At 36.6% G+C, this 27,903-nt stretch overlaps 2 protein-coding genes across 2 annotated transcripts; one reads left to right on the top strand and one right to left on the bottom strand.

The window, feature by feature from the left end:
• The first annotated feature begins 42 nt into the window (after positions 1–42).
• ern2 (endoplasmic reticulum to nucleus signaling 2) lies at positions 43–18,920 on the top strand. Its single transcript, XM_067402827.1, has 22 exons — positions 43–359; positions 3,451–3,568; positions 3,733–3,766; positions 4,922–4,994; positions 5,078–5,150; positions 5,444–5,566; positions 6,816–6,920; positions 7,031–7,298; positions 7,636–7,714; positions 7,792–7,945; positions 8,650–8,777; positions 9,266–9,394; positions 9,645–9,864; positions 10,248–10,338; positions 10,687–10,876; positions 12,462–12,561; positions 12,737–12,936; positions 13,115–13,262; positions 14,836–14,963; positions 15,043–15,166; positions 16,906–16,973; positions 17,102–18,920. The coding sequence occupies exons 1-22, from the start codon at positions 294–296 to the stop codon at positions 17,270–17,272; spliced, it is 2,790 nt and encodes a 929-aa protein (XP_067258928.1). The 5' UTR covers positions 43–293; the 3' UTR covers positions 17,273–18,920.
• Positions 18,921–19,783: 863 nt separating this feature from the next.
• On the bottom strand, positions 19,784–27,306 carry plk1 (polo-like kinase 1 (Drosophila)). Its single transcript, XM_067403962.1, has 11 exons — positions 26,614–27,306; positions 24,875–25,043; positions 24,645–24,789; positions 24,473–24,566; positions 24,057–24,279; positions 23,825–23,891; positions 23,555–23,655; positions 23,254–23,331; positions 21,755–21,909; positions 21,476–21,658; positions 19,784–20,475 (listed from the first exon to the last, which is right to left on the bottom strand). The coding sequence occupies exons 1-11, from the start codon at positions 26,974–26,976 to the stop codon at positions 20,269–20,271; spliced, it is 1,785 nt and encodes a 594-aa protein (XP_067260063.1). The 5' UTR covers positions 26,977–27,306; the 3' UTR covers positions 19,784–20,268.
• Positions 27,307–27,903: the final 597 nt, after the last annotated feature.

The raw sequence follows: 27,903 nt of genomic DNA, 5'->3' as shown, positions 1-27,903 counted from the left end.
TTTTTTTTACTGTATGCTGTTTGATTTGAGTGACATCACCAGTTCCGTCCCAACGCGGAAATGTGCAATATTTGTTATTTTATTATAGGATCGGTTGTTTGGCATGTTACAGACTTATGCTGAACCGTAACAGAACTGTAAGTGATTGAGTATGTCGCTGTGAGGTTTTTCCGACACTATGTGATAATGGTGTTTTGCTGCAGGAGTTTGGAACCCGTTCGACCTTAGTGTAAGTTATATTTACTGACACGGACCGAGAACACGCCGCGATTTTAACCAGATTTAGGGAGAGAATGATGGACTGGAGACAGATGCTGCTGCTGCCGTTGTTGCTTGGCTTGGCTGGGATCGTGTCACAGGTAAAAACGGGAAAATGTTTCTCATGTTTACCACTTTATGTTGCTGGTCACCATAGGGAATGCACGGGGACAGTGATATGTGTTGATCTATTTTTGGGTACGCAGAGGCGGGGTGCTTCAGGGGGTTCCTGGAAATAATTCAAAAGAATAAGCAAATAAATCAGAATCAGAAAGAGCTTATTATTGTTGTTGTTCTTATTATAATTATAATAAAATAATAATAATAATTATTATTATTAATAATATGAAATGTGTTTCAGTCAGAATCATGTTGGCGAATCGGTTCACTCGGACGGTTCGTTTGAACGAATCGGTTCACAAACCTCATTCACTCTTTAGTTATTATTCACTCAAAAGTGTCCCTAGAAGTCTTGCGCTGCTTTTTAATGTTCATTTTGTAGTGATATTGTTGTTTTTTATAATTATGTTTTCGATTAGGTACTGTAGATTGCATCTAATAGGTTTTCTGAAATAATATTTGCTGTAACTATGGCATTTTTTTTTTTTTTGTGTAATGGTATTGATAATGAAAAGTAAAATTAAATAATAGTAATATCACTATTATTATTTTTCCCCTGACATTATAACTACCTCACGGTTTACCCTCACAGTCGAGTGATTTACAAACGATTTATGAATCGTTTCGATCGGATCATTAAAAATACCGGTAATCAGTTCAAGAGAAGGATTCATTTCGTGAATCGGACATTGTGTGAGTGATCCAAGCAACAAGTTTGGAAGAAGTTGGAAACTATAGTAGGCTTTTTAAACTCATTTCAGTTTGTGTTCTTACAATAGTGTCGTATTACCCGGATCTGAGCACGAGACCTGCATGGGAGCGCGCTTAATAGGCTTGTACTGGAGAGCTCGCGCAATCCATTATGCATTGTTCCCAGAGCGGGTGCATGTGTGTTATTATAACAAGAGTTGCTATCATGTGTGGGTGAAAAAGAGTGGTCAGGGTTAAGTTAGGTGGTATGATATGATAATTTCTTTTAATCACTTACTCCCCCACGTGTTATCATATTTGTAGGCAGAGCTTCAGGCTTAGTTTGACTTGAGTAAATATCACTGTTCTTTGCGCCCTCATGATGAATCATTCAAAATGTAAAATATTGGTAGCACTTTATTTTACAGTCCTGTTACACATACTATGTACTTATTATAGTAACTGTGTAATAACTAGGTAGCCTACTAACGCTGAACCTACCCTTAACTTATATTTCACAGTACTTTCGGCCTACACTGTAAATACACGTACTGTAAATAAAGTGCAACCAAAATATTGTATCCCCTTGGCTCAAATACATAACTTTTGTATGCATTAATGAAATAACAGCTTAATAACGTCCTCCTAAAAGTAAATTTGATACCTTTTATATAATGTTTTTCCAAGTTCTACACAGTCAACGTCATTACCCAAATAACAAAAATATGTTCTGAGAACGTTTTGCTAACTTTCCTGCTAAGTTATGAAGACATTAAATCCGAATTTTCAAAACAACCAGTTTTTGAAACGTTCTAAAAATGTTTTTCTTTCGTTATACAAATCTTAAGGGAACATTCCATTTTAGAATTTTGCAAACATAATGAGAATGCTACTTTTTTAAATGTTCTCTGAACATTCTGAAGCAAGTAGTAACATTTAAACAAACGTTAGACGAACATCCAACTGAAATGTTTCAGGATAAATTATTCCATGACTCGGATCGTTAAAGGGATAGTTCACCCAAAAATGAAAATTTGATGTTTATCTGCTTACCCCCAGTGCATCCAAGATGTAGAGGACTTTCAGTCGAACGCAAATTATGATTTTTAACTGCAACCGCTGCCGTCTGTCAGTCAAATAATAGCAGTGATTGGGAACTTGAACAATAAGAGTCGAAAAAACTTCCATAGACAAATCAAAATTAAACCCTGCGGCTCGTGACGGCACATTGATGTCCTAAGAAACGAAACGATCGGTTTGTGCGAGAAACCAAACAGTATTTATATAATTTTTTACCTCTAATACGCCACTATGTCCAACTTCGTTCAACTAGTGAGGTCTGATCGCGCTCTGACAACGGAAGTGATGTCTTGCGATCATTGAAGTATATGGGCGAGACATCACTTCCGTCATCACAACGCGTTTTTTGACCTCACTAACAGGAAGCTGAACGAAGTTGGACATAGTGGTGTATTAGAGGTAAAAAATTATATAAATACTGTTCGGTTTCTCGCACAAACCGATCGTTTCGTCTCTTAGGACATTAATGTGTCGTCACGAGCCGCAGGGTTTAATTTTGATTTGTCTAAGCAAGTTTTATTTACTGTTATAGTTGAAGTTCCCATCCACTGCTATTATTTGACTGACAGACGGCAATGGTTGCAGTTAAAAATCATAATTTGCGTTCGACTGAAGAAAAAAAGTCACCTACATCTTGGATGCCCTGGGGGTAAGCAGATAAACATCAAATTTTCATTTTTGGGTGAACTATCCCTTTAATGTTTTTGTGCTAACGTTTTGGGAATATTACTAAGACTAGGTAACTTTGATCAAATGTTCTATAAATGTTACTGGAAGAATGTTTGTGAGAGAACATGGATTTTGTGTGAGAAATGGATATGTGAAGGTTCAAAAAAATTTTATGATGTTATTCAGAACCAGGGCAAAAAAAAGAAAAGAAAAAGTGAGTGATTTTGACTCTTTCATAGTTGCCCGTCCACACCTTCTCAGCTGTATAATGCCAGGCAGTTTTTTTGGTAAATATAGGAGTGGTGTTAACGACTGTGAAGAAGGATATCCTGGTTAATAGTTGTTGTCTGTTAACCGTGTTCTCTAACACAAACACACACAAAGCTCTAAAGCTATCAGGACCTCTTATGGACACAATGGTTTTAAATAATGACATTTACTATACCCCCCACCTAAAGCTAACTCTTACAGACATGTTGACATTGTTAGATTTAAAGTTAAATGAGTTTTAAAACAGCCCTCACTCTCAACACACTCACTCTCAAGAGAACACACATTATGGGTATTTCCGGCTACATATCAGGTAGCATTTAGTTTTAAATAGTCTAATATCTGCAGGTGTTTCTCTTTCAGTGTGAGGGAGGAAGTTCAGTCTCACTCCCGGAGTCTCTGCTCTTTGTTTCTACACTGGATGGAAGTCTGCATGCCATCAGTAAACAGACAGGAGACATCAAATGGACACTGAAGGAAGGTGTGTGTATATGTGCATTATAAAAAGTGTTAGCAGTGCTGTATTGTGGCATCAAAAAAAGCTTTTCGTTGTTACAAACATGACATATTTGACATTTTTAAAAGTAGTGTAATTGAATATCTGTCAAACATCTTCCAATAACCATTTCACCCTCTCTCCCCTAGATCCCATCATACAGGTTCCTACATATTTCCAAGAGTAAGTGTTTAACAGATTCAGAATCGAGATGAACATACACTACCATTCATAAGTTTGGAATCTTTTGGAATTATTTAATATATATCTCTAATGCTCACCAAGGCGGCATTTATTTGATCAAAAATACAGCAAAATATTGTGAGATATTATTGCAATTTTAAATAACTGTTTTCTACTTTAATATATTTTAAGATGTAATTTATTCCTGTGATGCAAAGCTGAATTTTCAGCGCCATTACTCCAGTCTTCAGTGTCACATGATCCTTCAGAAATCATTCTAATATGCTTAATTAAATAAACAGTTGAAAACACTTGTGCTGCTTAAATTGTTTTGTGGAAACCAACCAAAGTTTTTTCCAGGATTTGTTTTTCCTTTTAATGAATAGAGAGTTCAAAAGAACAGCATTTATTTAAAATAGAAATCTTTTGTAACATTATAAATGTCTTTTCTGTCATTTTTGATCAATTTAATGTGTCCATGCTGAATAGAAGAATCAGTTTCTTTCAAAAAATAAAAAAATACCACCTTTCTGACCCCAAACATTTGAACAGTAGTGTATGTGCATGTGATTAAATCAAAACTGATCCTGATTACTTTATTATTGCTTGTTCCTGATCTTGTGATCGTTTCATTGATCAATATTATTCATAATCATTTTTTTTATCTTTGTAGTCTTTCATCAAATTGTAATCACTTTTCCAATTATATAGCCTAAGTATGGAAGCTTGTTTCCTCCACTGAATAAAAAATAAAAAAGGTATAATTGCGACTTTTTATCTCTCAATTCCGACTTTTTTCTCAAAATTGCGTGATATAAACTCACAATTGCGAGTTATAAAGTCAGAACTGTGAGATATAAATTCACAATTGTGCATTATAAAGTCAGAACGGCGAAATATAAACTCGCAATTGTGAGAGAAAAAGTCATAATTGTGCGATAAAAAGTCGCAATTAACTTTTTTATTTTTTATTTAATGGTGGAAACAAGCTTCCATACTGTGCAGGCTATTAGATAATGTTACCAAAAGCCAAGTACAAATTTAGGCATTGCTTTAAAATCCTGCATTCAGATCTGACTCCATTCTGGTATGTAATGCTCATTTTCAGGATCCAACTTGTAATCTGTATTTTCATTTAATGTTCAACTCTTGTAGGCCAGGCTTTTTACCGGATCCCAATGATGGCAGTCTGTATGTTCTAGGAGGCAAGCGCAAAGAGGGTCTGATGGTGAGTGTCACGGGCAGCGAATGTGCTGCGATTGTGTTTGAGGCAGTTACAGCTCATGTCATTTATATAAATCTTCTCTGCAGAAACTGCCGTTCACTATTCCAGAATTGGTCCAGTCTTCTCCCTGCAGGAGCTCTGATGGAGTGCTCTACACGGGTAACGTCTTACATGTTTGTAATGTTTTATGGTGAAATCAGTGTTTGATATCTGTAGTGAAGAATTCCCATGGGCTCAATGTGATTTTCTAAAAGTCATGAAAATTAATAAAAGCTTAAAAGTCATGGACATACTTTTAATTTTCCTGAGCGATTTAATAGGCTAGATTCGCTTTCTTAGAGTGTTTGCATAGACTTGATAATATTAAGTGGTCTGGGAACCATGATGGCATGTTCATAAAATGTGAAACTTGTGAAAATTACTCTCATTTATTGTACTGTGTACATTTGCAGGTAAAAAACAGGACACATGGTTTGTGGTTGATCCTCAGACAGGTGAAAAACAGACAAGTCTGAGCACCTCCTCCTCAGACTCCATATGCCCATCTGCTCCTCTGCTGTACATTGGTCGCACAGGTCCGAACACAGGCACATGAACCTTGTCTTATAACTCAGCACACTCATGCCTGTCTATGTGTGTCCCTTTGCACATTAGATTCCTTTATATACACCTGAGTCATTCTGACATGGCACATATATTTTTAAAGATATATATATATATATATACAGTACAGTCCAAAAGTTTGGAACCACTGAGATTTTTAATGTTTTTAAAAGAAGTTTCGTCTGCTCACCAAGGCTACATTTATTTAATTAAAAATACAGTAAAAACAGTAATATTGTGAAATATTATTACAATTTAAAATATATGTGTACTATTTAAATATATTTGACAAAGTAATTTATTCCTGTGATGCAAAGCTGAATTTTCAGCATTGTTACTCCAGTCTTCAGTGTCACATGATCCTTCAGAAATCATTCTATTATGATTATTTGCTGCTTAATAAACATTTATGATTATTTTCAATGTTGAAAACAGTTGTGTACTTTTTTTTTCAGGATTCCTTGATGAATAGAAAGTTCAAAAGAACAGCATTTATCTGAAATACAAAGCTTCTGTAGCATTATACACTACCGTTCAAAAGTTTGGGGTCAGTAAGAATTTTTATTTTTATTTTTTTTTAAAGAAATTAAATAAATGAATACTTTTATTCAGCAAGGATGCATTAAATCAATCAAAAGTGGCAGTAAAGACATTTATAATGTTACAAAAGATTAGATTTCAGATAAACACTGTTCTTTTGAACTTTCTATTCATCAAATAATCCTGAAAAAAAATATTGTACACAAAAATTTTGTACAATTGTACAAATTGAATGTTTCTTGAGCAGCAGATCAGCATATTAGAATGATTTCTGAAGGATCATGTGACACTGAAGACTGGAGTAATGATACTGAAAATTCAGCTTTGCATCACAGGAATAAATTACATTTGAAAATACAACCCCAACTTTTTTGGAGTGTGTTGCAGACATCAAAATCAGAATGTTGGTGAGTGAAACCACTGCAAATCTTTTCTTTGTACTTTTGTCAGTTAAATGAGGAAAAGGTTCAAGAGAATTAACAAATCACAGATTTTACTGCATTTTACAAAAAATCCCAACTTTTCTAAAAATGGGGTTGTATATTAAAATAGAAAATAATTATTGTAAATTGTAATAATATTACTGTTTTTACTATACTTTGGTGAGCATTAGAGACTTCTTTTCAAAAACATACAAAAATCTCACTGACCCAAACTCATGTGATGCACGTATGTCTGCAGAATATATGATCACCATGTATGACACGAAGACTCAGGAACTCCGCTGGAATGCCACCTATAACGACTACTCGGCTCCTCTCTATGATGACAAGAAATATGAATACAGTAGGTTCCTCACCACACATGCACAGATTTAACAAGCCATGTGAATGCATATGAGTATATTTGGGGTGTTTTTCGAGTTCCTTATGGTTGCGTTTGTCTGTGTATCACAGAGATGTCACACTTTGCATCGAGTGGGGACGGTCTGGTGGTTACGGTGGATCGGGACTCTGGTGAGGTCTTGTGGATGCAGAAGTTTGATTCTCCAGTGGCAGGATTCTACTTATGGAGTCAGGACAGTCTGCGGCGAGCTCCTCACATGACAGTTGCAACAGAAACCCTGCGTTACCTGACCTTCACTGCCGAAAACACACAGTCCCACACCATGAAGTGGGCCTATCAGTTCACAAAAGAGAGCCACAGCACTAAGACTCAGCTAGTGTAAGACAATCTTATAATAGTTTTTTAAATCCCATTTATTTAAAGGGACAGGTCACCCAAAAATAAAACACTTCTGAAACCTAAAATGACAAATGGAACACTCTACGGTCTTGTGAGTCCATTGTAAGTCCACAAGACCACAAGTGCACATAAAGTGTGTCATTTGGGACAGGGCCTGGGAAGAGAGCAACAATGCAAAATATGTGAATGTTTTTTGAACATTCAAGCATGAAAACCTATTGTAGTTGGCCCCATAAACAAAATCAAGACTTTGGAACAGGGCATAATAGGTCCCCTTTAATATAATTATGTAATTGTGTGTGCTTTTTTTTGGTAGTCCTACTCTCTATGTTGGCAAGACGGACTCTCATCTGTATGCTTCTACCTCCCTTGTGCATCAAGGTGTTGCAATAGTGGTAAGTTCAGCTATCCATTTTTTCAAAACCAATAGTAAATCTTCCTTCTGATTAACCTTATTTTGTTTCCATGGCAGCCAAAAGGTCTCACTCTTGCGCGCATTGAGGGGCCAATCACAGCTGGCGTCACAATGGGTAATGGGCGGCCCGAGTGTGAGATCACGCCCAGCACTGATGTGAAATATCCACCAGGAAGCAGCACCTCCCTGCAGAATCAGTGGCTGCTGATTGGTACGGCCAATCGTACACTTGAACACACAATGTGTTTAATTTTATATATGCATAGACACTGACTTACATACTAAAATGTGTGTACTTCAAGATACATGCATATACAATGCTGTAACACCCACAGGTTAAATTCTAGTTCAGTAGTTTCAGGACTGAGGTTAATATTCTTACCTCTGAACCTACTTAAACCTCTTTTAAAACCATTGGGCTGGGCAGATTATTTTGTGAAGAGATACATGACAAAAATCATCTTAAAAACATTATTATATTGTATTATATTATATGTTCAAAAATGTAGTTAACAAAACAAAATTAAATTGTTAAAGAAAGAGCATTTCTTAATGTTCATTCAACCAATTCAAAGTATCTTTTATTACATTTATGCATGTTGCTTGGACTGTACGTGTGTGTGTGGTTCAGGTATATCCTATGTTATGGGGACAAAATGTCCCTAGAAAGATGGCAATATCCGAAATCCTCGACCTTGGGACATTTTTTGGTCCCCATGAAGAAAACAGCTCATAAATCATAGTAAATTATGTTTTCTGAAAAAGTAAAAATGCAGAAAGTTTTCTGTGATGGTTAGGTTTAGGGTTAGGGGAAAGAATATACAGTTTGTATAGTATAAAAAAACATTATGTATATGGAATGTCACCATAAAACATGAAAACTTAAACATAAAACGTGTGTGTGTGTGTGTGTAGGTCACCATGAAGTCCCTCCTGTGGCTCACACCACCATGTTGAGAGATTTCCCAGAGAACCTGCAGCGCTCTGGTGATGTCATCCCACCTCGAGGTTCTGGTTCTTCTTTCCGCTCTGCCTCTCACCCAGTGAGTCCAATGCATAATTCCACACACACTCTTAAAGGGGTAGTTCACTTAAAAATAAAAATAAAATATGACGAGTCATTTATTCACCCTCGTGTTGTTCGGAACATGAACAACTATGTTAGTGTGTGCGTTATGTTTCACATTCACATACAAACACATACAATGATATTTTGCATAATGTTCACAATGCTGTTTTCCAGAAAACATTAAAAAAGGACAATTTAAAAGTATCATAAAAGTAATCTATGCAACTTTATTCCAAGTCTTCGGAAGACATATGATAGCTTTGGAGAAAAAAGACTGAATTTTAAGTTATTTCACAGAAAATCTTACATAGTTCTGAAATAATTTGTGAAATAAATTGAGATTCAGATGATAGTGTCTATAGCAACTACATAAGTGGTTGTAAGCCGTTAAAAATCTCATGCATGATGAAATTGCAAGCATTCTGAACTGCCAAGCACAAACTTGTCATTTTTTGTTTACAGTTGCCGCCAGTAACAAAGACCAGCTCTTCCCCCGTGTTGCCAGACTCCTTGACCTCTGACCCTATGACCGTGCTGGTGGTGACACTGCTGCTGGGAGCATGGATTGCCTTCCTGCTAACACACAAAAGGGTGAGTAATAGATTTAGAGAGTGTATTTTGAATTAATTGGTATCAGTGTCAGTGATATAAATATATATATATATATATATATATATATATATATATATATATATATATATATATATATATATATATATATATATATATATATCATATACAGTATATATAACAGACCTATACATTGATTATATATATATATTAGCAATTAGACTTTAAAAAAATAAACATAAAAACTGTTTGTTGCTCTCTTTTTGATCAGCCTGTCAAAATATCCCAGAGAACCGAAGAGCCAGTAGACTCCAACCTTCTGCCCGGGCTGACCAATCAGAGCGCTCCCACAGAACCCAACACTCCACACTCAACATCATCTTACAGCAACAACAGCAATTCAGAGAAGACTAGTTCTGTTGCATCCAATCAAACAAAGCCATTCTCAAGCAAAGACTCCGCCCCAATAACGACAGCCAGCCAATCACAGAGTACGGAATCTATTCTACTGAGCCTCATTAATGAAACACAAAAACAAATTTCTGTGTAAATACAATTAAATCCCAGCTGTAAAGCTATTGTTATAGCTAAATTGTTGCTGATTATAGGAATGATTTTTTTTAAAGAAGGATTTTACAAATAATTTACACAACACATTTGTTCTGCCTGTATTCATGAGTGAGGCCTATTGTTTGTTTTTTTCTATTCATCTACATAAGCAGTTTATTTAATTAACAAACCTATATGTTATTCACTATAATGCTTATTTTAGGTAATTGTGTTTTTTAATTATGTTTAAAAAATGTCAGGTTTATCATTTCTTAGTTCTTTCCCCATTGCATAGCATTATAATTTGTTTGTTCATATTCTTCAGATGAACATCCTGACGTTGTGGAAGTTGGTAAAATCTCTTTCAGTCCTGCTGAGGTGTTGGGCCATGGGACGGAGGGAACCTTTGTGTTCCGGTGGGTTTTCATGGATTATGATACTAGTTTGCTTATGCTGTGTTGTGAAGTTAAAGTGTAACTTTGCCAACTTTCAACTCACTTTGTATTGTTGCAATGTCAGTAGTATATGTAAATTAACAATGTTTCCTCGTTCTCCATGTTTCCTGGAGCGAGCGATTTACATTTATTTGTTAACAAAAGTCTGCCGGTGTTTTGCCGTATTCTGCCCCCCGCCAGATTATTACCCCCCTGAGTGTAGGTAAATTTTGGGTTAGGTGTGGGGTTAGGATTAGGCAACCAGGTAACACCATGTTTTTTTGTTTACTGGTTTGGTTGGTTGGCTGTTCACTGGTGTTGTGCACACAGGGGTCATTTTGACGGTCGGCGTGTGGCGGTGAAGCGTATCCTTCCAGAGTGTGTAGAGTTTGCAGAGCGAGAGGTTCAGCTCCTCCGCGAATCAGACGAGCATCCCAACGTCATCCGTTACTTCTGCACAGAGCGGGACAGACAGTTCACTTACATTGCCATAGAGCTGTGTGCCGCCACACTCCAGCAGGTGTGTTTCAATGAGTGTGTGTGTTCATAGAATGATGGATTCAATGAATGGTGATTCTAATCTTTTTGTCTTCCACTTTTCACTGTTTTTTAATATATATATATATATATATATATATATATATATATATATATATATATATATATATATATATATATTTCTATTTAGCTTTATCTTTATTTCAGTTTTAATAATTGTAATACTTATTTTATTTAGTGTGCAAGGCAACATTTTTTATTAAAGTTTGTTTTAAGTTGAAGTTTCTCATCCAATATTTGTATTTTATTTTATTTTAATTAACAAAAAACAATTGCTTTAATAGTTTGTTAACAATAGCCTAAATAACAAAAACTTGCAGCAAGTAGGAAATAAAATTAAACTAGTAAGATTTGTGCTTAAAATGATCTACATATGGAAAAAATGCACTTATATTAAAGACTTCAGATATACTAAGGCTGTCTGTCAAAGGCTGTATCTGAAAACTTAGGCAGCTGACTTGTTGCCTCATTTGCACATGAAAGTAACTCACAAAACTGATTTCTGAGGCAGCGTAATGGTTTAATGATCTACAGCAGTATAGAGCGAGCTTTGGTGATAATTAAGCAAATATTTAATTAGTACAACAGTAATTTCTTGCTAGAAATAACATCAAAAGTGGAAAACGTTGGTCAAAATGGTTAAAAAATGTTGGTCAAAAATGTACACACAAATGGACCGCCAACTGCAACTTTCAGATGCCATCTTTATTTTTTTTAGCTCAGCTTTCACAGAATAGAAAGCATAGGATTGTGGGATATCAAAGGCAGCAAAGGAAACAGCTATGCTGCCTTCAAAAATTGATCAGATGAAGGTATCTCAGACGACAGAAAGTGAAGCTAACATTGGATTTGGACATGCCTTGATGCCTTCCTACCTTGAAATGCATGCTTCAAAGGCAGCCACATTAGTATGAATGGCATAAAAGGCAATGCACAATATGGCAGAATAAGTCCAAATTTCTAAATAAATCAACCAATTGCCAATTGGTAAAGTCATTGCATCACTGGTGCTGCCTTTAGTTCTGAGATGCACGCTTAGGACTTCACATGAGCATTGGCTGGTCCAGCCTGATTTCATTGGTGATTTCAAATATTAAATTTAATCATAAGCTCGGTGAACAGATTTGGAGAATTTAAATTTGAGAAGTTTCCCCATTCAAAGTGATAAGAGCTGCACTTGAATGACTGAAATAGCTGTCCAAGAGGCATTTCAGAGATGGCCGCCAAGTGAAATGACTTGCCTTAAAGGGACTTGTATTTCAAGAAGCATTCTCTGACAAATATACAAAATGCTTAATTTAAAAAAAAAATTTAGGATTTCAATATTTCTTCTAAAAACCCCAGAAAAAATAGTGATAGAGGAAAAAATTAGATTTTCCCCACTACTAACACAACAGTATACTGTATTCTCTATTTACTAACTGTATAATTAATCACAGTTTCAGTATTCAATTTCATCTGTATAATCAGCAGTATTTTCAGCTGTTTAATCTCAACTGATCTGTTTCCATGCACTCTGATTGGGGTTTTTCTGTTTTTGTATGTAGTATGTGGAGGACCCAAGCTGTCCTTACTCAAGCCTGAACCCAGTGTCCCTGCTGGACCAGACAATGTGTGGCCTCAGTCACCTTCACTCCCTCAACATAGGTGAGTCACTGTTGTCATAGCAACGATTCCTTCCTGTAACTACATAAAAATGCATCATAGTTGCACATGGTGGTATTGCATTGCACTGATGTTTATTATTAAACGAGTAACTGGATGATGACGGCATATATGCAACCCACTGTCATTTATAATTACGTGACCCTCTCGTTCTCAGTTCACAGGGATTTAAAGCCACGGAATATTTTGCTCTCACTCCCGGGGGCACTGGGTCGAGTCCGGGCAGTGATCTCAGATTTCGGCTTGTGTAAGAAGCTTCCAGATGGTCGCCATAGTTTCAGCCTACGCTCTGGGATACCAGGAACCGAAGGCTGGATTGCCCCTGAATTACTCATAAATGCACAGAAAGGGAACCCTGTACGATTGCCAGTACACATGCATACAAACACACACGTCAGTTTAGTTGAGTTTGAAAAACAGATACTGTGGTGTACTGAATTTTAAAAACTAAGTCAGATTCAAAATAAGATATATTCATATATTACATTGTAATTCATTGCATTGTTTCTTATTCCCCTTTATTTTCTCTCTTTAGACGAGTGCAGTGGATATATTTTCTGCAGGATGTGTGTTTTACTATGTGACGTCCAAAGGACAGCATCCATTTGGTGACACTCTGCGGCGTCAAGCTAATATCCTCTCTGGAGTCTATAACCTCGACCACTTTATGGAGGATATACATGGTTTGTGTGCATGCTTGTATATGTATGTGTGCTCTTTGTTTCAGAAGTGCTTCCAGCTTTGTTTAGAAACTCTTATAAACTGCTAAATGTCACACAAAAAGTCACATCAGTAGAAATGACTTGTTTGTATGTTTTTTCTTCTAACAATTGGCTTTGAAGAATTTGATTATACATCTGAACAATCGGCCAATTATTTGATTATTTTAAAATTATTGGCATCAACTAACAACTGTGTTGTTTGGCTGACTAACAAGTGGCTTTTAAAGGGGACCTATTATGCCCTTTTTCAAAGTCTTGATTTTGTTTTTGGGGTCTACTAGAATAGATTTTCATGCTTGATTTTTCAACTTATTTTTACATATTTTACATTGTTGCAGCACTTCTCTTAGCAGTCTGTCAGTAACACTCAATGCGCATACTATCCATCCTAAATAGTATGTGATATTAGTAATTTTCAATACTAATCAGGGCAGGTAGGTTGGATAGTATGCACATTAGGATGCAGGTTAGTTTAGTTCCAGTCTCTTTGAACCCCCTCCTTCCAAAAAGCATAGTGTGCTCTGATTGGTCAGCTGGACCAGTGTGTTTTGATTGGTCAACCACTTTGAGCTTGTTTTGGAAATATCATGCCTTTACCATAACTGTGAGTTTCAACACACTACTAATGCAACTCAACCAGGTCTCACCCTGTTATTTGTGTTTATTTGGGAGGGAATTATTTAAATGAGGAATATTGTGATGTGTTTGTTCCTGGAAGAAAACTCAAGAAACTACAATTGAGGCATTTCAAGGAGTTCAGAAACAGTGCGCACTGATATAGAGAATAACTCCCTTTGAAGTGGACTTTGTGCTTTGTAACTTTGCAGAACTTTTTCATGCTTAACAGCAACATTACACACTAAAGAAAGTTGAAAATGTAAAAAAGCAAAGTAGGACCCCTTCAATAAATCAATTCTAAAATCAGCCTTGGGTAGCACTTTATTTTACAGTCCTGTTTCGCATGTACATACTATTTGTAATAATTGCAATAACCAGGTAGTAACAAGGTATTACCCCTGAACCTGATCTTAACCCATGTAGTTACCTTATGTTATTCAGTACTTTCTTGGTAAGTACACTGTAAGTACATTGAAAGTGCACATACTGTAAAATAAAGTGCAACCCAACCTTGTCAATGAATACAAATTTTGTGTTTTCAAAATATTATTGATCAATTTTAGGTATTTATTAGGTAAAAAAAATGTTTAATTTATTTGTGTGCATTCTGTCATCATTTACTCACCCTCAAGTTGTTCCAAACCTGTATGAGTTTCTTTCTTCTAATAAGAAGATATTTTAAAAAATGTTGGTAGCCACTGACTTCCATAGTAGGAAAAAAAATACTATGGAAGTCAATGACTACCTTCAACTCTCTGGTTACCATCATTCTTCAGAATATCTTCTTTTGTGTTTAACAGAAGAAAGAAATTCATACAGGTTTGGAGCAACATGTGGGTGAGTAAATGATTACAGAATTTTTATTTTTGGGTGAACTATCCCTTTAATTGTTTAATGGCTATTTTGGTGTTTGTAGAGGACGTGATTGGCAGAGATCTGATTGAGCAGATGATCAGTGCAGAGCCAGAGTCCCGTCCTTCAGCAGCGTCTATCCTCAAACATCCCTTCTTCTGGAGTCCAGAGAAACAACTGCAGTTCTTTCAGGTGTGTGCTTGTGTGTGTTCAGTGAAGCATGTTAAATTGAAGTGTATAGTGAGAAAGTGAATTCATTCTTTGGCTATAGGATGTCAGTGACAGAATAGAGAAGGAGCCAGCTGATAGCACTATAGTGGCCCGTCTGGAGAACTCAGGCAGGTTTGTCGTAAGAACCAACTGGAGGATGCACATATCAGCACCACTGCAGGCTGGTAAGAAATTTATAGAAATATTCAATAAAATGTGGAATTTTTGATGTTGTACAGTGGGTACAGAAAGTATTCAGACCCCCTTAAATTTTTTCACTCTTTGTTATATTGCAGCCATTTGCTAAAATCATTTAAGTTCTTTTTTTTTTCCTCAATGTACACACAGCACCCCATATTGACAGAAAAACACAGAATTGTTGATATTTTTGCAGATTTATTAAAAAAGAAAAACTGAAATATCACTTGGTCCAAAAGTATTCAGACCCTTTGCTGTGACACTCATATATTTAACTCAGGTGCTGTCTATTTCTTCTGATCATCCTTGAGATGGTTCTACACCTTCATTTGAGTCCAGCTGTGTTTGATTATACTGACTGGACTTGATTAGGAGAGCCACACACCTGTCTATATAAGACCTTACAGCTCACAGTGCATGTCAGAGCAAATGAGAATCATGAGGTCAAAGGAACTGCCTGAAGAGCTCAGAGAGAGAATTGTGGCAAGGCACAGATCTGGCCATGGTTACAAAAAAATTTCTGCTGCACTTAAGGTTCCTAAAAGCACAGTGGTCTCCATAATTCTTAAATGGAAGACGTTTGGGACGACCAGAACCCTTCCTAGAGCTGGCCGTCCGGCCAAACTGAGCTATAGGGGGAGAAGAGCCTTGGTGAGAAAGGTAAAGAAGAACCCAAAGATCACTGTGGCTGAGCTCCAGAGATGCAGTCGGGAGATGGGAGAAAGTTGTAGAAAGTCAACCATCACTGCAGCCCTCCACCAGTCGGGGCTTTATGGCATAGTGGCCCGACGGAAGCCTCTCCTCAGTGCAAGACACATGAAAGCCCGCCTGAAGGACTCCAAGATGGTGAGAAATAAGATTCTCTGGTCTGATGAGACCAAGATAGAACTTTTTGGCCTTAATTCTAAGCGGTATGTGTGGAGAAAACCAGGCACTGCTCATCACCTGTCCAATACAGTCCCAACAGTGAAGCATGGTGGTGGCAGCATCATGCTGTGGGGGTGTTTTTCAGCTGCAGGGACAGGACGACTGGTTGCAATCGAGGGAAAGATGAATGCGGCCAAGTACAGGATATCCTGGACGAAAACCTTCTCCAGAGTGCTCAGGACCTCAGACTGGGCCGAAGGTTTACCTTCCAACAAGACAATGACCCTAATCACACAGCTAAAATAACGAAGGAGTGGCTTCACAACAACTCCGTGACTGTTCTTGAATGGCCCAGCCAGAGCCCTGACTTAAACCCAATCGAGCATCTCTGGAGAGACCTAAAAATGGCTGTCCACCAACGTTTACCATCCAACCTGACAGAACTGGAGAGGATCTGCAAGGAGGAATGGCAGAGGATCCTCAAATCCAGGTGTGAAAAACTTGTTGCATCTTTCCCAAAAAGACTCATGGCTGTATTAGATCAAAAGGGTGCTTCTACTAAATACTGAGCAAAGGGTCTGAATACTTAGGACCATGTGATATTTCAGTTTTTCTTTTTTATTAAATCTGCAAAAATGTCAACAATTCTGTGTTTTTCTGTCAATATGGGGTGCTGTGTGTACAAAAAAATGAACTTAAATGATTTTAGCAAATGGCTGCAATATAACAAAGAGTGAAAAATGTAAGGGGGTCTGAATACTTTCCATACCCACTGTAGATGAAAAGAACAATTTTCAGTTCGTGTTTATTCGTGTCAATAAATTTGCATGTCTAATATAAACCTTTTTACATCTGGCAGATCTTAGAAAATTTCGTACATATAAAGGAAACTCTGTGAGAGACCTACTTAGAGCAATGAGAAATAAAGTAAGTGTTTAGAACTTCAATGTGTTTCTACTGCATACAACAGTCAGTAATCACAAAAAACAATTCACATTGCTCTAATATAATATTATATAATATATCCTAACCTCTCTTCTAATGTTTTTCAACAGAAACATCATTACCATGAACTCCCATCAGAGGTTCAGATAGCTCTCGGTGAAGTCCCTGATGGCTTTGTGGCATATTTTACCTCCCGTTTCCCCCGGTTACTGCTTCACACACATTCAGCGCTTAGCATCTGTGCCCCTGAGAGACTGTTTCATCCATACTACCACCACTAAACATCCACAGAGACATGCTTGTTTGTTCCTACACTGGACTGGAGAGGAAAAGTAGGGTGCTTGAGGAAACAGAGACTTTGAAGACTAGACTAAACACTACCGATCTATAATTCTGGACGTCAGAACTGCGAGCACATTTTGTTTTGGGGTACTACTGACAATTTTCTCCAAAACATCCCACTGGACTTGCTGATTTTAATGCCTATGCTTTTATAGAGGCGAGTTTTATAGGTCAGATTAAGTTACTGAGTTTATTAATGGGCTTTTACAAAGCTGCCATTGTTTGCTGCTGGTTTTGCTGACAGAACCACATAGCAAAGAAATAAAAAGGCCATATTTTCTGATGAGTTGACATCAGCCAATAGATTGGCATATGTTCCACCATTTCTGTCAGTTTGTTTTATTTTAGTTCTGGCTTTTAACACGCAAGATTACGTGAATCTCCAGCTGACTACTTATATTCTTGATAGGTAGAATTCTACGTGGTAAAAGTATTTTTATATTAAGGACATGGTTTCTTAAAGGGATAACTCACTGCAAAATTAAAATTCTGTAATCATATATTCACCCGCGTGTCGTTCTCAAGTCATATGAATGACTTTCTTCCATGAAACACAAAAGGAGAAAGTTTTGAAGACTGTGCCATTTTTCCATTCAATAACAATGAATGGATGCTTCAAAAGGGTGAAAAATACTCTAAAAATATCATAAATGTAGTCTATCTTGTGCAGTATATTCTAAGTGTTCTGAAGCCAAAACAGAGCGTCTGTTTTCATTTTTTGGTGAACTATTTCTTTAGCCCGGTTACATGCTAAAAGAATGATAAAAGCCAGCACAACATCTATTGATATTAGCAAATATATGAAGATCTTTGATAATTTGTGAACTAAAAACAAGAAATATCTTTTTTTTTCCTGTGTCATATTGTACACCAAGTGTACTGTACATGTATTTGTGTGATTCAGATAAATTTGGACATTTTTTTTCCCCCCTTTGTGTTTTTAATGTGCAGTTTCATGCTACATTTACGGATCTTCTACAGTCTACCACACATTTCAACCTCATCTCTCTGTTACAGCTTTAAAACACAAATATGGTGTTTTCTTGAAGTATTTTACAGCCTGCTGTACACTAGTTTTATACTACTAGTTTAAAAAAAACATTTATTTTTATAAATTAAGTGTTATGAAGATTTTTGCCACTGGAAATATTCACCAAATGTGGAAATACTAGTGCCTTTGTTTTTCTACCAAATGTTGAGTACATTTATATTATGTTTTGCCAAAAAAAAAAATCTGTAATGCAACTATTTGTTAAAGTGCCACACACATACAAAAACTGTTATACTTGATTCAGATTAATGTTGTTGCAAACAGGTTTTTTATGGATTTTCATTGCACAAATACTGACTGTATCAGGTGGTATTCACACACTGTGATAATTACAAGGTACTTAATTAAAAATATCATTATATTACCATGGTGCATGTACAAAAACATGGTAGTACCATGGTACTTTTATGTGCCACTTTACTATAGCATCTACCAACTTCATGGAACTACATGAAAAAATGTTCCAGTTAAACATGTTTTACACTGACTTGGTGCCCTGCAAAACACTTTGGGCAGTGATATATTGATTTTTTTTGTTTAGTGCACAAATAAATAAACTGTACTTTTAAGCATTTTATTAGTTTTCCTTGCAGTTTTATTTTATCCTTGATAAATCAGTCAGCTCCTAACAGAACAAGTATATCCCATCTGGTCCATAATATTATGTTGTGGTAAATGCTGTACTGAAAAGCGTTTGAATCATTTGCCAGCTTTGTGATGGGCCAGCATTCCTCTTAATGATAATACAGGTGGTCTTGGTAACTGACAGAAGCAAATGGCAGGCTTTAAAGTAAGAGTAGACAGTTAATGTTTGTTCGTGCTCTCAGTGGCAATGTAAATAAATGACACTTGGAAGTATCTGCAATGACCCTCATGGTCTTTGCTCAAACATTCTTATTTGCACATGTTGTCTTAACAAAGGAGCATAAAAGCTTAGAAAAGTATGCATAATGCAGAAATATGCAATATTATATTTAGGGTCAGTAAGATTTTTAATGACTTTGAACAAAGCCTCTTATGCTCACTAAGGCTGAATGTATTTGGTCAAAAATACCGTAATATTGTAAAATTAGAATTTAATAGCATTAATAGAAATGTCTTTATCAGTTGTTCAAATTAACACATCCTTGCTGAATAAAAGTATAGAGTGGTGCAAGAAAGCCATCAAAACACAGAAAACAAATTTGCTTGTGGTTTCCTTACTGGTTTTTAAATAAGAATGTTAGGGGTGTGTAACTAAAGTGCACATATTTTACTCAAAAAAAAAAAAAAACATTCAAGGGAACCAGGTTGAGCTGTTCCCTCCAAAAAAACAAACTTGTTTGGTAGTGTATATTAATTACCTTACAAAACAAAGTGGACCCCATATCAATTATGTTACTCTAATATGTTGGGGTTGTTTATTTAATGAGTGAAATATTTGTTCGATAGTAAAGTTTCACATTGATTCAAACACCACATTTCCAAAACACATTTTAATTGAATTCGTAATTATAAACTTTTATCATTAACAGTATCTAACAATCAACATTTCTCTAAAAAGATCTTTATTTTGGAATACCAACTTATTTCAAATATTCTCTTACAAATTAAAAGATTAATGTTCAAAAGCTTTTATACAAGGAACAGTCAAAAGGTAAACAGACAAGTTCTAAAACATTAAAACATGTACAAAGAGCATTCACATGATACAGATAGTTGGCAAACTCCCCAATCCAGAAAAACAAGTGATAGAGTAAACAGATCAGGAGGATGAATTCATAGTGTAGAACTCAGAAAACTGTACAAGCTTTGCTGCTATAATATTTAAGGGCCCTCAGACTCAAGTGAGGGAGATCAGAATCGATGGGGACTCTCATAGCTATACTTTGTGACGTCAGTAGGTTAGCGGGCGGAAGTAGCGGCTGCCGCCGTGTTTCTGCTGGCCATGAGCTTCTCCACCATGTTGCGAGCGTAGCGCAAACGGCTGGCCAACTCTTTGCAGCAGCCGAACTCCTCGATTAAGCTAATCTTATAGGTGCAGAATTCTCGCTTCTCGTTGATGTACGTCACTGCTCCCATCAGAGGACACAAAATAAGCTTAGTGTGGTCCTGGAAGGCACAAAGAGAAAATGTTGAGTCCGTTGTCAATTTTGACTCCTGTATTTTGTTAGACATGTCAAAAGGTACCCAGGTGCAGTACTTGACCTTTTTAACAAGTAGGGCTCAATGAATTCTGTTATGTGGAAAACGTGGATAAAGTTTAGTCATAAAAATGGGATTTAGTGTGCGTTGCAGAATGTCACAGAATTCGTCAAATTTTGGATGATTATACAGTAGGGCTGTAAATTCATTGTAGGTGCACATTACTCAAGCAGGTGCCCAATCAAAAGAAAACTTGGCTGAAATGCAAAAAAACTGGCACAATGCCATTTATGCATTTCATAGGGCCCTAGTTTTGCAAAAAAATAAAAAATTAAGTTTTATGAAATCAATTGATTTCATAAAAGAATGAAGGGCTGTCAAATGATTAATCGCATACAAAATAAAAGTTTGCATAATATGGGAGTAATGTGTGTGTATGTAATTATATATATACACACAAATTAATGTATATATTTGAGAAATATGTTACGTACAAATTTTTTATATATATATAAAAAATACATATACTTGTAAATATTTCTCAAATATATACATGGATGTGTTTGTATTTATATTACACAGTACACCCACATATATTAGGCAAACTCAAACTTTTATTTTGTATGCAATTAATCGTGATTAATCGTTTGACAGCCCTAAATTGATTAGACATGGTTTTCAAAATGAAAATGGAATCCAGAAAAATTAAAACTGAAAACAGAATTTAGGAGAATTCCATAGGGCCCTAAAAATGTTAAATTGCATAGCTTTAATGATTTCTATTAGACAACGTTTGATTATAAAAAAAATTTACCATTAAATCAAAGTTATTTTTTTTTTATATATATATATATATATATATATATATATATATATATATATATATATATATATATATATATATATATATATATATATATATATATATATATAAAAATAAAAGATTTCATGGGGCCTTGTTTCTCACCTGGAAGAAGTTGATTTGCACAGTTCCGTTGCTCAGGTGTAGCACGATAGCACTTTTTGTGCGGAACCAATGACGAAGGTAAGGCAACCGGGTCAGTTCATCCCCATCGCGAGGTGTTATGTTCGCCCCGGCCTTCAGCAAGTGCTCGCTCATGTAATTTCTGAAGTATTTGAGGAGTGTTATCTATTAAAAAAATAAAAAAAAAAGTCAGGGATCCTGGATAACCAGAAACCATTATGAAACTCATTCATTGCATCACATCATTTCCAGTAGACAGACCTTTTTGGAGAGTGCAGAGGGGTAGGAGCGAACACTGAGGTAGGATTCTGCAGAGTTGCGGTCGATGTACTGCAGACTGTCTCCATCAGCGTACATGATCAAACGTGTGGAATCATTGAACAGAACACCTACGCTGTTATCACACAGCTGGTAACCTATGAAGGGGGAAAATACAGTAGCATAAGGACAATATTTTTGGAAAGCATGTTAATCAGTATCCATGTTTCCATCTGAAGTTGCAATGGCAATCAATGATCACATCAGTTGTAATGATCACAAACATGTAAGGGATAACACAGCTAGGGCGGTTGCCACCACAGAGTGCATTCAAATTATTTAATGCACAGCTAGCCGTGGTTTATCCCACTTATACCAAAGGTCATTTGCCAGAATTTTACATCATAAAATTACTTGCACCTCAGAGTGCAGATGAAACGATAAATGTTATCCTGTATTTGAAGATGGTCAATTATTTAAAACCAAAAATAGTTTCAGTAATCAGGATAACTGAAGCTGATAAATTAAACCGGTCAAGTTTATCAGCAATTAGCAGTCTATGTTTCCACCAAACAAATTTCCAATATTGCTATGCAAGCATAATTTTGTCACAGTGAAGTGCGTCCACACTGCTTACAGAGCTGGGTAGATTACTTACAAATTGCAGTCCATTACTGAATAAAAATTACATGATAAACTGTAGTTCGTAATATCACTACTTTTTAATTACTTCTAGCCATCTCACATACATTTAAATAATCAGATTTTCACTTGGTAGAAAATTATCCTATGTTATCCAGATTACATAAATCGCTTTTCCACCATTGGGCCGAACGGTTCTCGTTGCGTAACCGTTCCATTCTGATCCGGTTGCGGTTTCATTTTCCACTGTGGGGCTGATAACAGCCACTCTTTGGAATGTAATATAAAAGTGTCAGTCGTTGCTTTGGTAACAACGGTTTACTTATGATATGAGATGTAAATAACGACCATACTATGGAGGATGATTAGATATTTCTTTTAATTTATTATCAATTATCAATTTGTGTTTACGTTACTCAAATAGAGTGCTTAGCCAGCTACAAAGAAACTGGCAGCCAGGCAACAGACAAGGGACCAATCCTGAGTGGCGACGTCACCTCACGTATTCTACCAACACGATTCGGCACAAATTCCGGGCCGAGAACAGTTTGTAATAGAGCCGTGCCATACCAGGCTCCGGTAGAAACAACTGAAACAGTTCCTTACCATTCTAAGTACCAGTCAGCCCGACGTTGGAAAAGCGATAATAGGTGTGTAATCAGTTACAACACAGCACTGTCTGTTGACATGTTCACCTGTTGTAGCTCATCTACGTTGTGTGCATGAAATAGACAGTCAAAATGAACTCTTTCATACAAAACCCAAAATTCCTTTTTTTTGCTGCAGTTTCTGCCTTATTTTCTTAATAATGAAATTTCGGTGAATCACTGAATTTGAATCTGAATTTAGTGGTGTCTTACCAAGTCCATATTTGTCAGAGTAGTCGACCCATTTACTAATCCAGAAGATGGGAATACAAGCAGGGTCCTCTGCTTCCTCTGTAAAGGGGAAGGGGGAAAAAAAAAAAGAGATCATTGCATTGTGCTTGTCAATAGTTTGAGCATTTTTTAAACCAACCAAACAGCACCTGACTACATTTTGTTTGGATTTACGTACAAATGCATGAAGTATACTTTGATTTCTGCTATCATTTAAGCTACTACTCTCATTTCCATTAAAATACAGCCACAACTCTTCACTCGCAAGATGCAATGTTGTTACCTTGTCTAATAAAGTCTCTTTCAGAAGGCCTGGCGTTGTTGACACTGACCAGCTGCTGCAGCATGTCACTTAGGTTGGAGTCAGTTTGTTCAGATCCATCCCTGAAAATGTATAAAGCCACTGAATACAAATATAAGCCCAAACTCTAAATTTATAATTGACTAGAATGCATGCCTATATTAACAATCATGGTTTTGATCGTGTTGGCCAAATGGGCGTTCAAAACTAGTTTTAAAATAGTTCTCCAATATCTACACTGATAAAACCAACCTTTGCTGAAGATCTTCCCTCTGTGGCTGCTCCATTTTCCCCATTTTCTCAATAGGACTGTCTGTTCCTGTACACACAGAAGAACAGTTACAGGTCACTTACAGGCATCCATTTTACTTTATTTCAAAGTGACAGAATATTCAACAAAGGGGAAAAACCCTGAAATCTAACACAAAACAGCTGTGCCAAAATACAATTTGCATTTTAAACCTGGATTTGTCTCTACATATACCTTTATTAAGTGATGAGAGGGGTTTGCGAAGGAGGGCAGGATCCAGACTGGAGGGGGCGATGGAGAACCTGGGAGGAACAGTGAGACAGGAAGTGGGCAGCCGCAGAGGCGCGTAACCGGAGGTGAAAAACTCATCGGCCAGCAGCTCAGCCACAGAAGGTCTGAGCGTAGGGTCAGCGTGGAGCATCCGGCGAATCAGAGCAGCAGCAACTGGGTTAATATGCTAAACAAGAAATGAAAAAGGCATAATGCGATAAGCCACCAATCTGTTTCTCACAGACAAGATTCACTTTTTAAGTTGGATTAAAAGTTCAACAAAGGCAGGGGGGAGGATCTATGCATTGGTTGTTGATTGGATTTTGAGGTGTGCATTACACAAGACATAAAAGTCGAACTCCTGATGCAAATATACTTACTCTAGGAACACTGTACTCATTCTTCTTGATTCTGATGTAGGTCTCCTTCAGACAGGATGTCTCAAATGGTGGCTTTCCAACCAGCAAAGTGTATCTGATAGACATAATACTCCGTTACTTACTAGTGTTATGAAAACACATCCATAGTTATGTAATTCAACGTGGGACTTACAGAATGCATCCCAGTGACCATACATCTACTTCAAAGCTGTGGCCTTTCTTGCAGAGCACCTCTGGGGCGATGTAGTTTGGAGTGCCACACAGGGTCTTCTTCCTCTCGCCATCAAATTCGATCTTAGTGGCCAAACCAAAGTCACCTAAAGAGTGAGAAGTACAACACAGTCTTGATTTAAAAGGTCAGGAGAAAAGAAAAAAGGCAAAGAACCACAATTGCTTACTTACCGATCTTCACATCCATGTCATCATTGAGAAACAGATTTCCTAGTTTGAGATCCCGATGGATGACCCGGTTGTTGTGCAAGTACTGACAACCCTGAATAGTCTGGCGCATGAAGTATCTGGCCTCAGGCTCCGTAACTGCCTTCCTCCGCTTGTGCAATTCAAGGAGAGACTGTAAGGAAAGAAATTAAAGGATTAGTTCACTTTCTAATTAATTTCCTGATAATTTACGCACCCCCATGTCATCCAAGATGGTCATGTCTTCAATCAAAAAGCAATTAAGGTTTTTGATGAAAACATTCCAGGATTTTTCTCCTTATAGTAGACTTCAATGGACCCCAAACAGTTGAAGGTCAAAATTACAGTTTCAGTGCAGCTTCAAACGTTGTACATGATCCCAGATGAGGAATAAGGGTCTTATCTAGAGAAACCACCCATTTTCTAAAAAAAAATAAACTAACAATTTTATGTTTTAACCATAAACGCTCATCCTGAACTAGCTCTATTTGAATTCCAGCAGTTTAGACACTGCTAAGTGTATTACTTGTGTATTACCCTCCACAGGTTAAAGTTTGAACTAACTGTTATACAATATGCTAGTGCAAGTATATGACAATTTAATTCAACTTTGACCTGCGGAGGGCAGTAATACACTTAGCAGTGTCTAAACTGCTGGAATTCAAATAGAGCTAGCTCAGGATGAGCGTTTATGGTTAAAACGTATACATTTTTTACTTGTTTTTTTTAGAAAATGAGCGATGGCTAGATAAGACCCTTATTTCTCATCTGGGATGTCTGTAAACTGATTTTGACCTTCAACCGTTTGGAGGCCATTGAAGTCCATTATATGGAGAAAAATCCTGATATGTTTATCAAAAACCTTAATTTCTTTTTGACTGAAGAAAGACAGACATGAACATCTTGGATGACAAGGGGGTGAGTAAATTAGGAAATTTTAATTTGAAAGTGAACTAAATCTATACAAATGTTATTCTCAGAAATTCTATAAGATATCAAGTAAGAAATCTAAAAACCTACTGCAAACAATTTCCGATATTACATCATTTCTAGGATTTGAGGAGTATTTGAAGTTACAGAATCTACACACAAAAACACAAATATACATGAACAAACTTATGAAATCAAAACTGAAAAAAAAAAAAAACACCATTTACACACCCTCAAGTTGTTTCAAACTTGTATACGTTTCCTTCTGCTGAACAGAAGATCATATTTTGAAGAATATGGGTAACCAAACAGCCGATAGGTCCCATTGACTTCCATAATATGGAGAAAAAAATAAAAACAAAACATGGAAGTCAATAGGGAACATCAACTGTTTGGTTACAAACATTCTTTAAAATATATTGTGTATTTAACAGAAGAAACTCATACAGGTTCGGAACAACTTAAGAGTGAGTAAATGACAATTTTCATTTTGGGGTGAACCCTTTAACATCATCACCTCCGAGAAACAAAACCAACTGACGTCACATCCTCCAGTTTAAAATCCACTAGAGGCATACAGATGTAAAACTGGTTTTAGCTTATATACCATAACCGTACATTATTAAAACGAATAAACAAATGACATTTGAAAGAATAAAAGGAGCACCTGTTATTCTTAACAGGATTTCATTCGTTTAACGCGTCAAACCTCAAGCATTGTAACATACTATCAGCCAGTGACAGGAATACCGACCGTTGACGGTCTGTTTTCAAATCGGTGTCCCTGTTCTTACCCTTCTCCGACAGATCTCCAACACCACGTAAACGAAGTCATCATCCTCAAAAAAACCGTGAAATCCCACGACGTGCGGGTTATCGAGACTTTTGTGAATGGAGATTTCGGTGCTCATTTTCTCTTTCTGATGCGGTTTCAGCAGCATCGACTTCGGCACCACTTTCCCTGCGAAAACCTCCTTTGTGTCCATATCTGTGATTTCGTAGCATTTCGCAAATCCTCCCTTTCCCAAAAAGCGACCTCGCATGTATCTCTTCATGGTTCTGGGATCCACCAGAATATCAGGGATCTCTTTCAGAGGAGCAGATTTGGGATCGACGTGAGCCGGTGGCTTCGCCGTCTTCGCAATTCCAGCACTCATCGTTGCACAAGATGATTTGAGTAAAATAAAGCACCCTAAAGTCTTGAAAAATAAATAACTGAGGCGAAGTTTCTTGCTCCTTTATCCCGAAACAGCACGCGATTCGCCAATCATCCACATCCGTTGCGAAGCACCGAAAACTACATTCAAATAATAACCTCAACAACTAACTTAGAAACCTCACAATAAACGCTGTATTTTAGATAAAAGCTCTATTTTCGCCGCCCTAAAGAACGCGTCGGTCGGATTTCGCAGAAAAGCCTGAAATCAAACGGGCATAGATAAAGTGCGTCGGCCCGCTGCTCAGATGGGAATGCAGTGAGTCCTGCTACTTTTTGAATTGTGCTCGATTCGTTATCTCCGCCTCTGATTGGCTGCTGGGATTTAAATTCTGACCAAACACAGCGACGCATCATGGGACTCCGCGTGCACGCTCTGAAAAACTTTATTTGTGTTCTTTGGATATTTAACTTTGGAAAGTGTTAGGTTTCCTATTTGTACAGTATTATATTTTATGATTTATTATATGAATTATAGATTTTATTAGGTCTTCGTTTTAAATACAACATTACTATCGTGTAATAAATAAATTATTTATTAAATGTAAATGATTTATATTAAATGTAAACAATTTAATTGCGGACAAAACTGGTTATAGTATATTATTTGCTCTTTGGTTTTGTACATTATTGCAATCGCTTAAATGCATTTTTGGGTTTTTGTTTATACACATTCATTCATGCATATCTGATCTGGAAAAGTAAATTTCTTGCTCCAGTTTAACCCACGTGTTTTTAAAGCTTTGTGTACATTTGTGGGTGTTTGTACGTGAGAAAGATCAAATAAGGGCACATTTTTGATTGTGGAAGGGAAAAATAGTACAGTATCACCTATCATTGCACACGTTTTTATGTTTGTACAAGTGTG

The sequence above is a fragment of the Chanodichthys erythropterus genome, chromosome 12, assembly GCF_024489055.1.
Source record: "Chanodichthys erythropterus isolate Z2021 chromosome 12, ASM2448905v1, whole genome shotgun sequence".
NCBI lineage: Eukaryota > Metazoa > Chordata > Actinopteri > Cypriniformes > Xenocyprididae > Chanodichthys > Chanodichthys erythropterus.
Note: the sequence above shows the minus strand (reverse complement) of the source record. Positions and strands in the feature narration are given on the sequence as shown.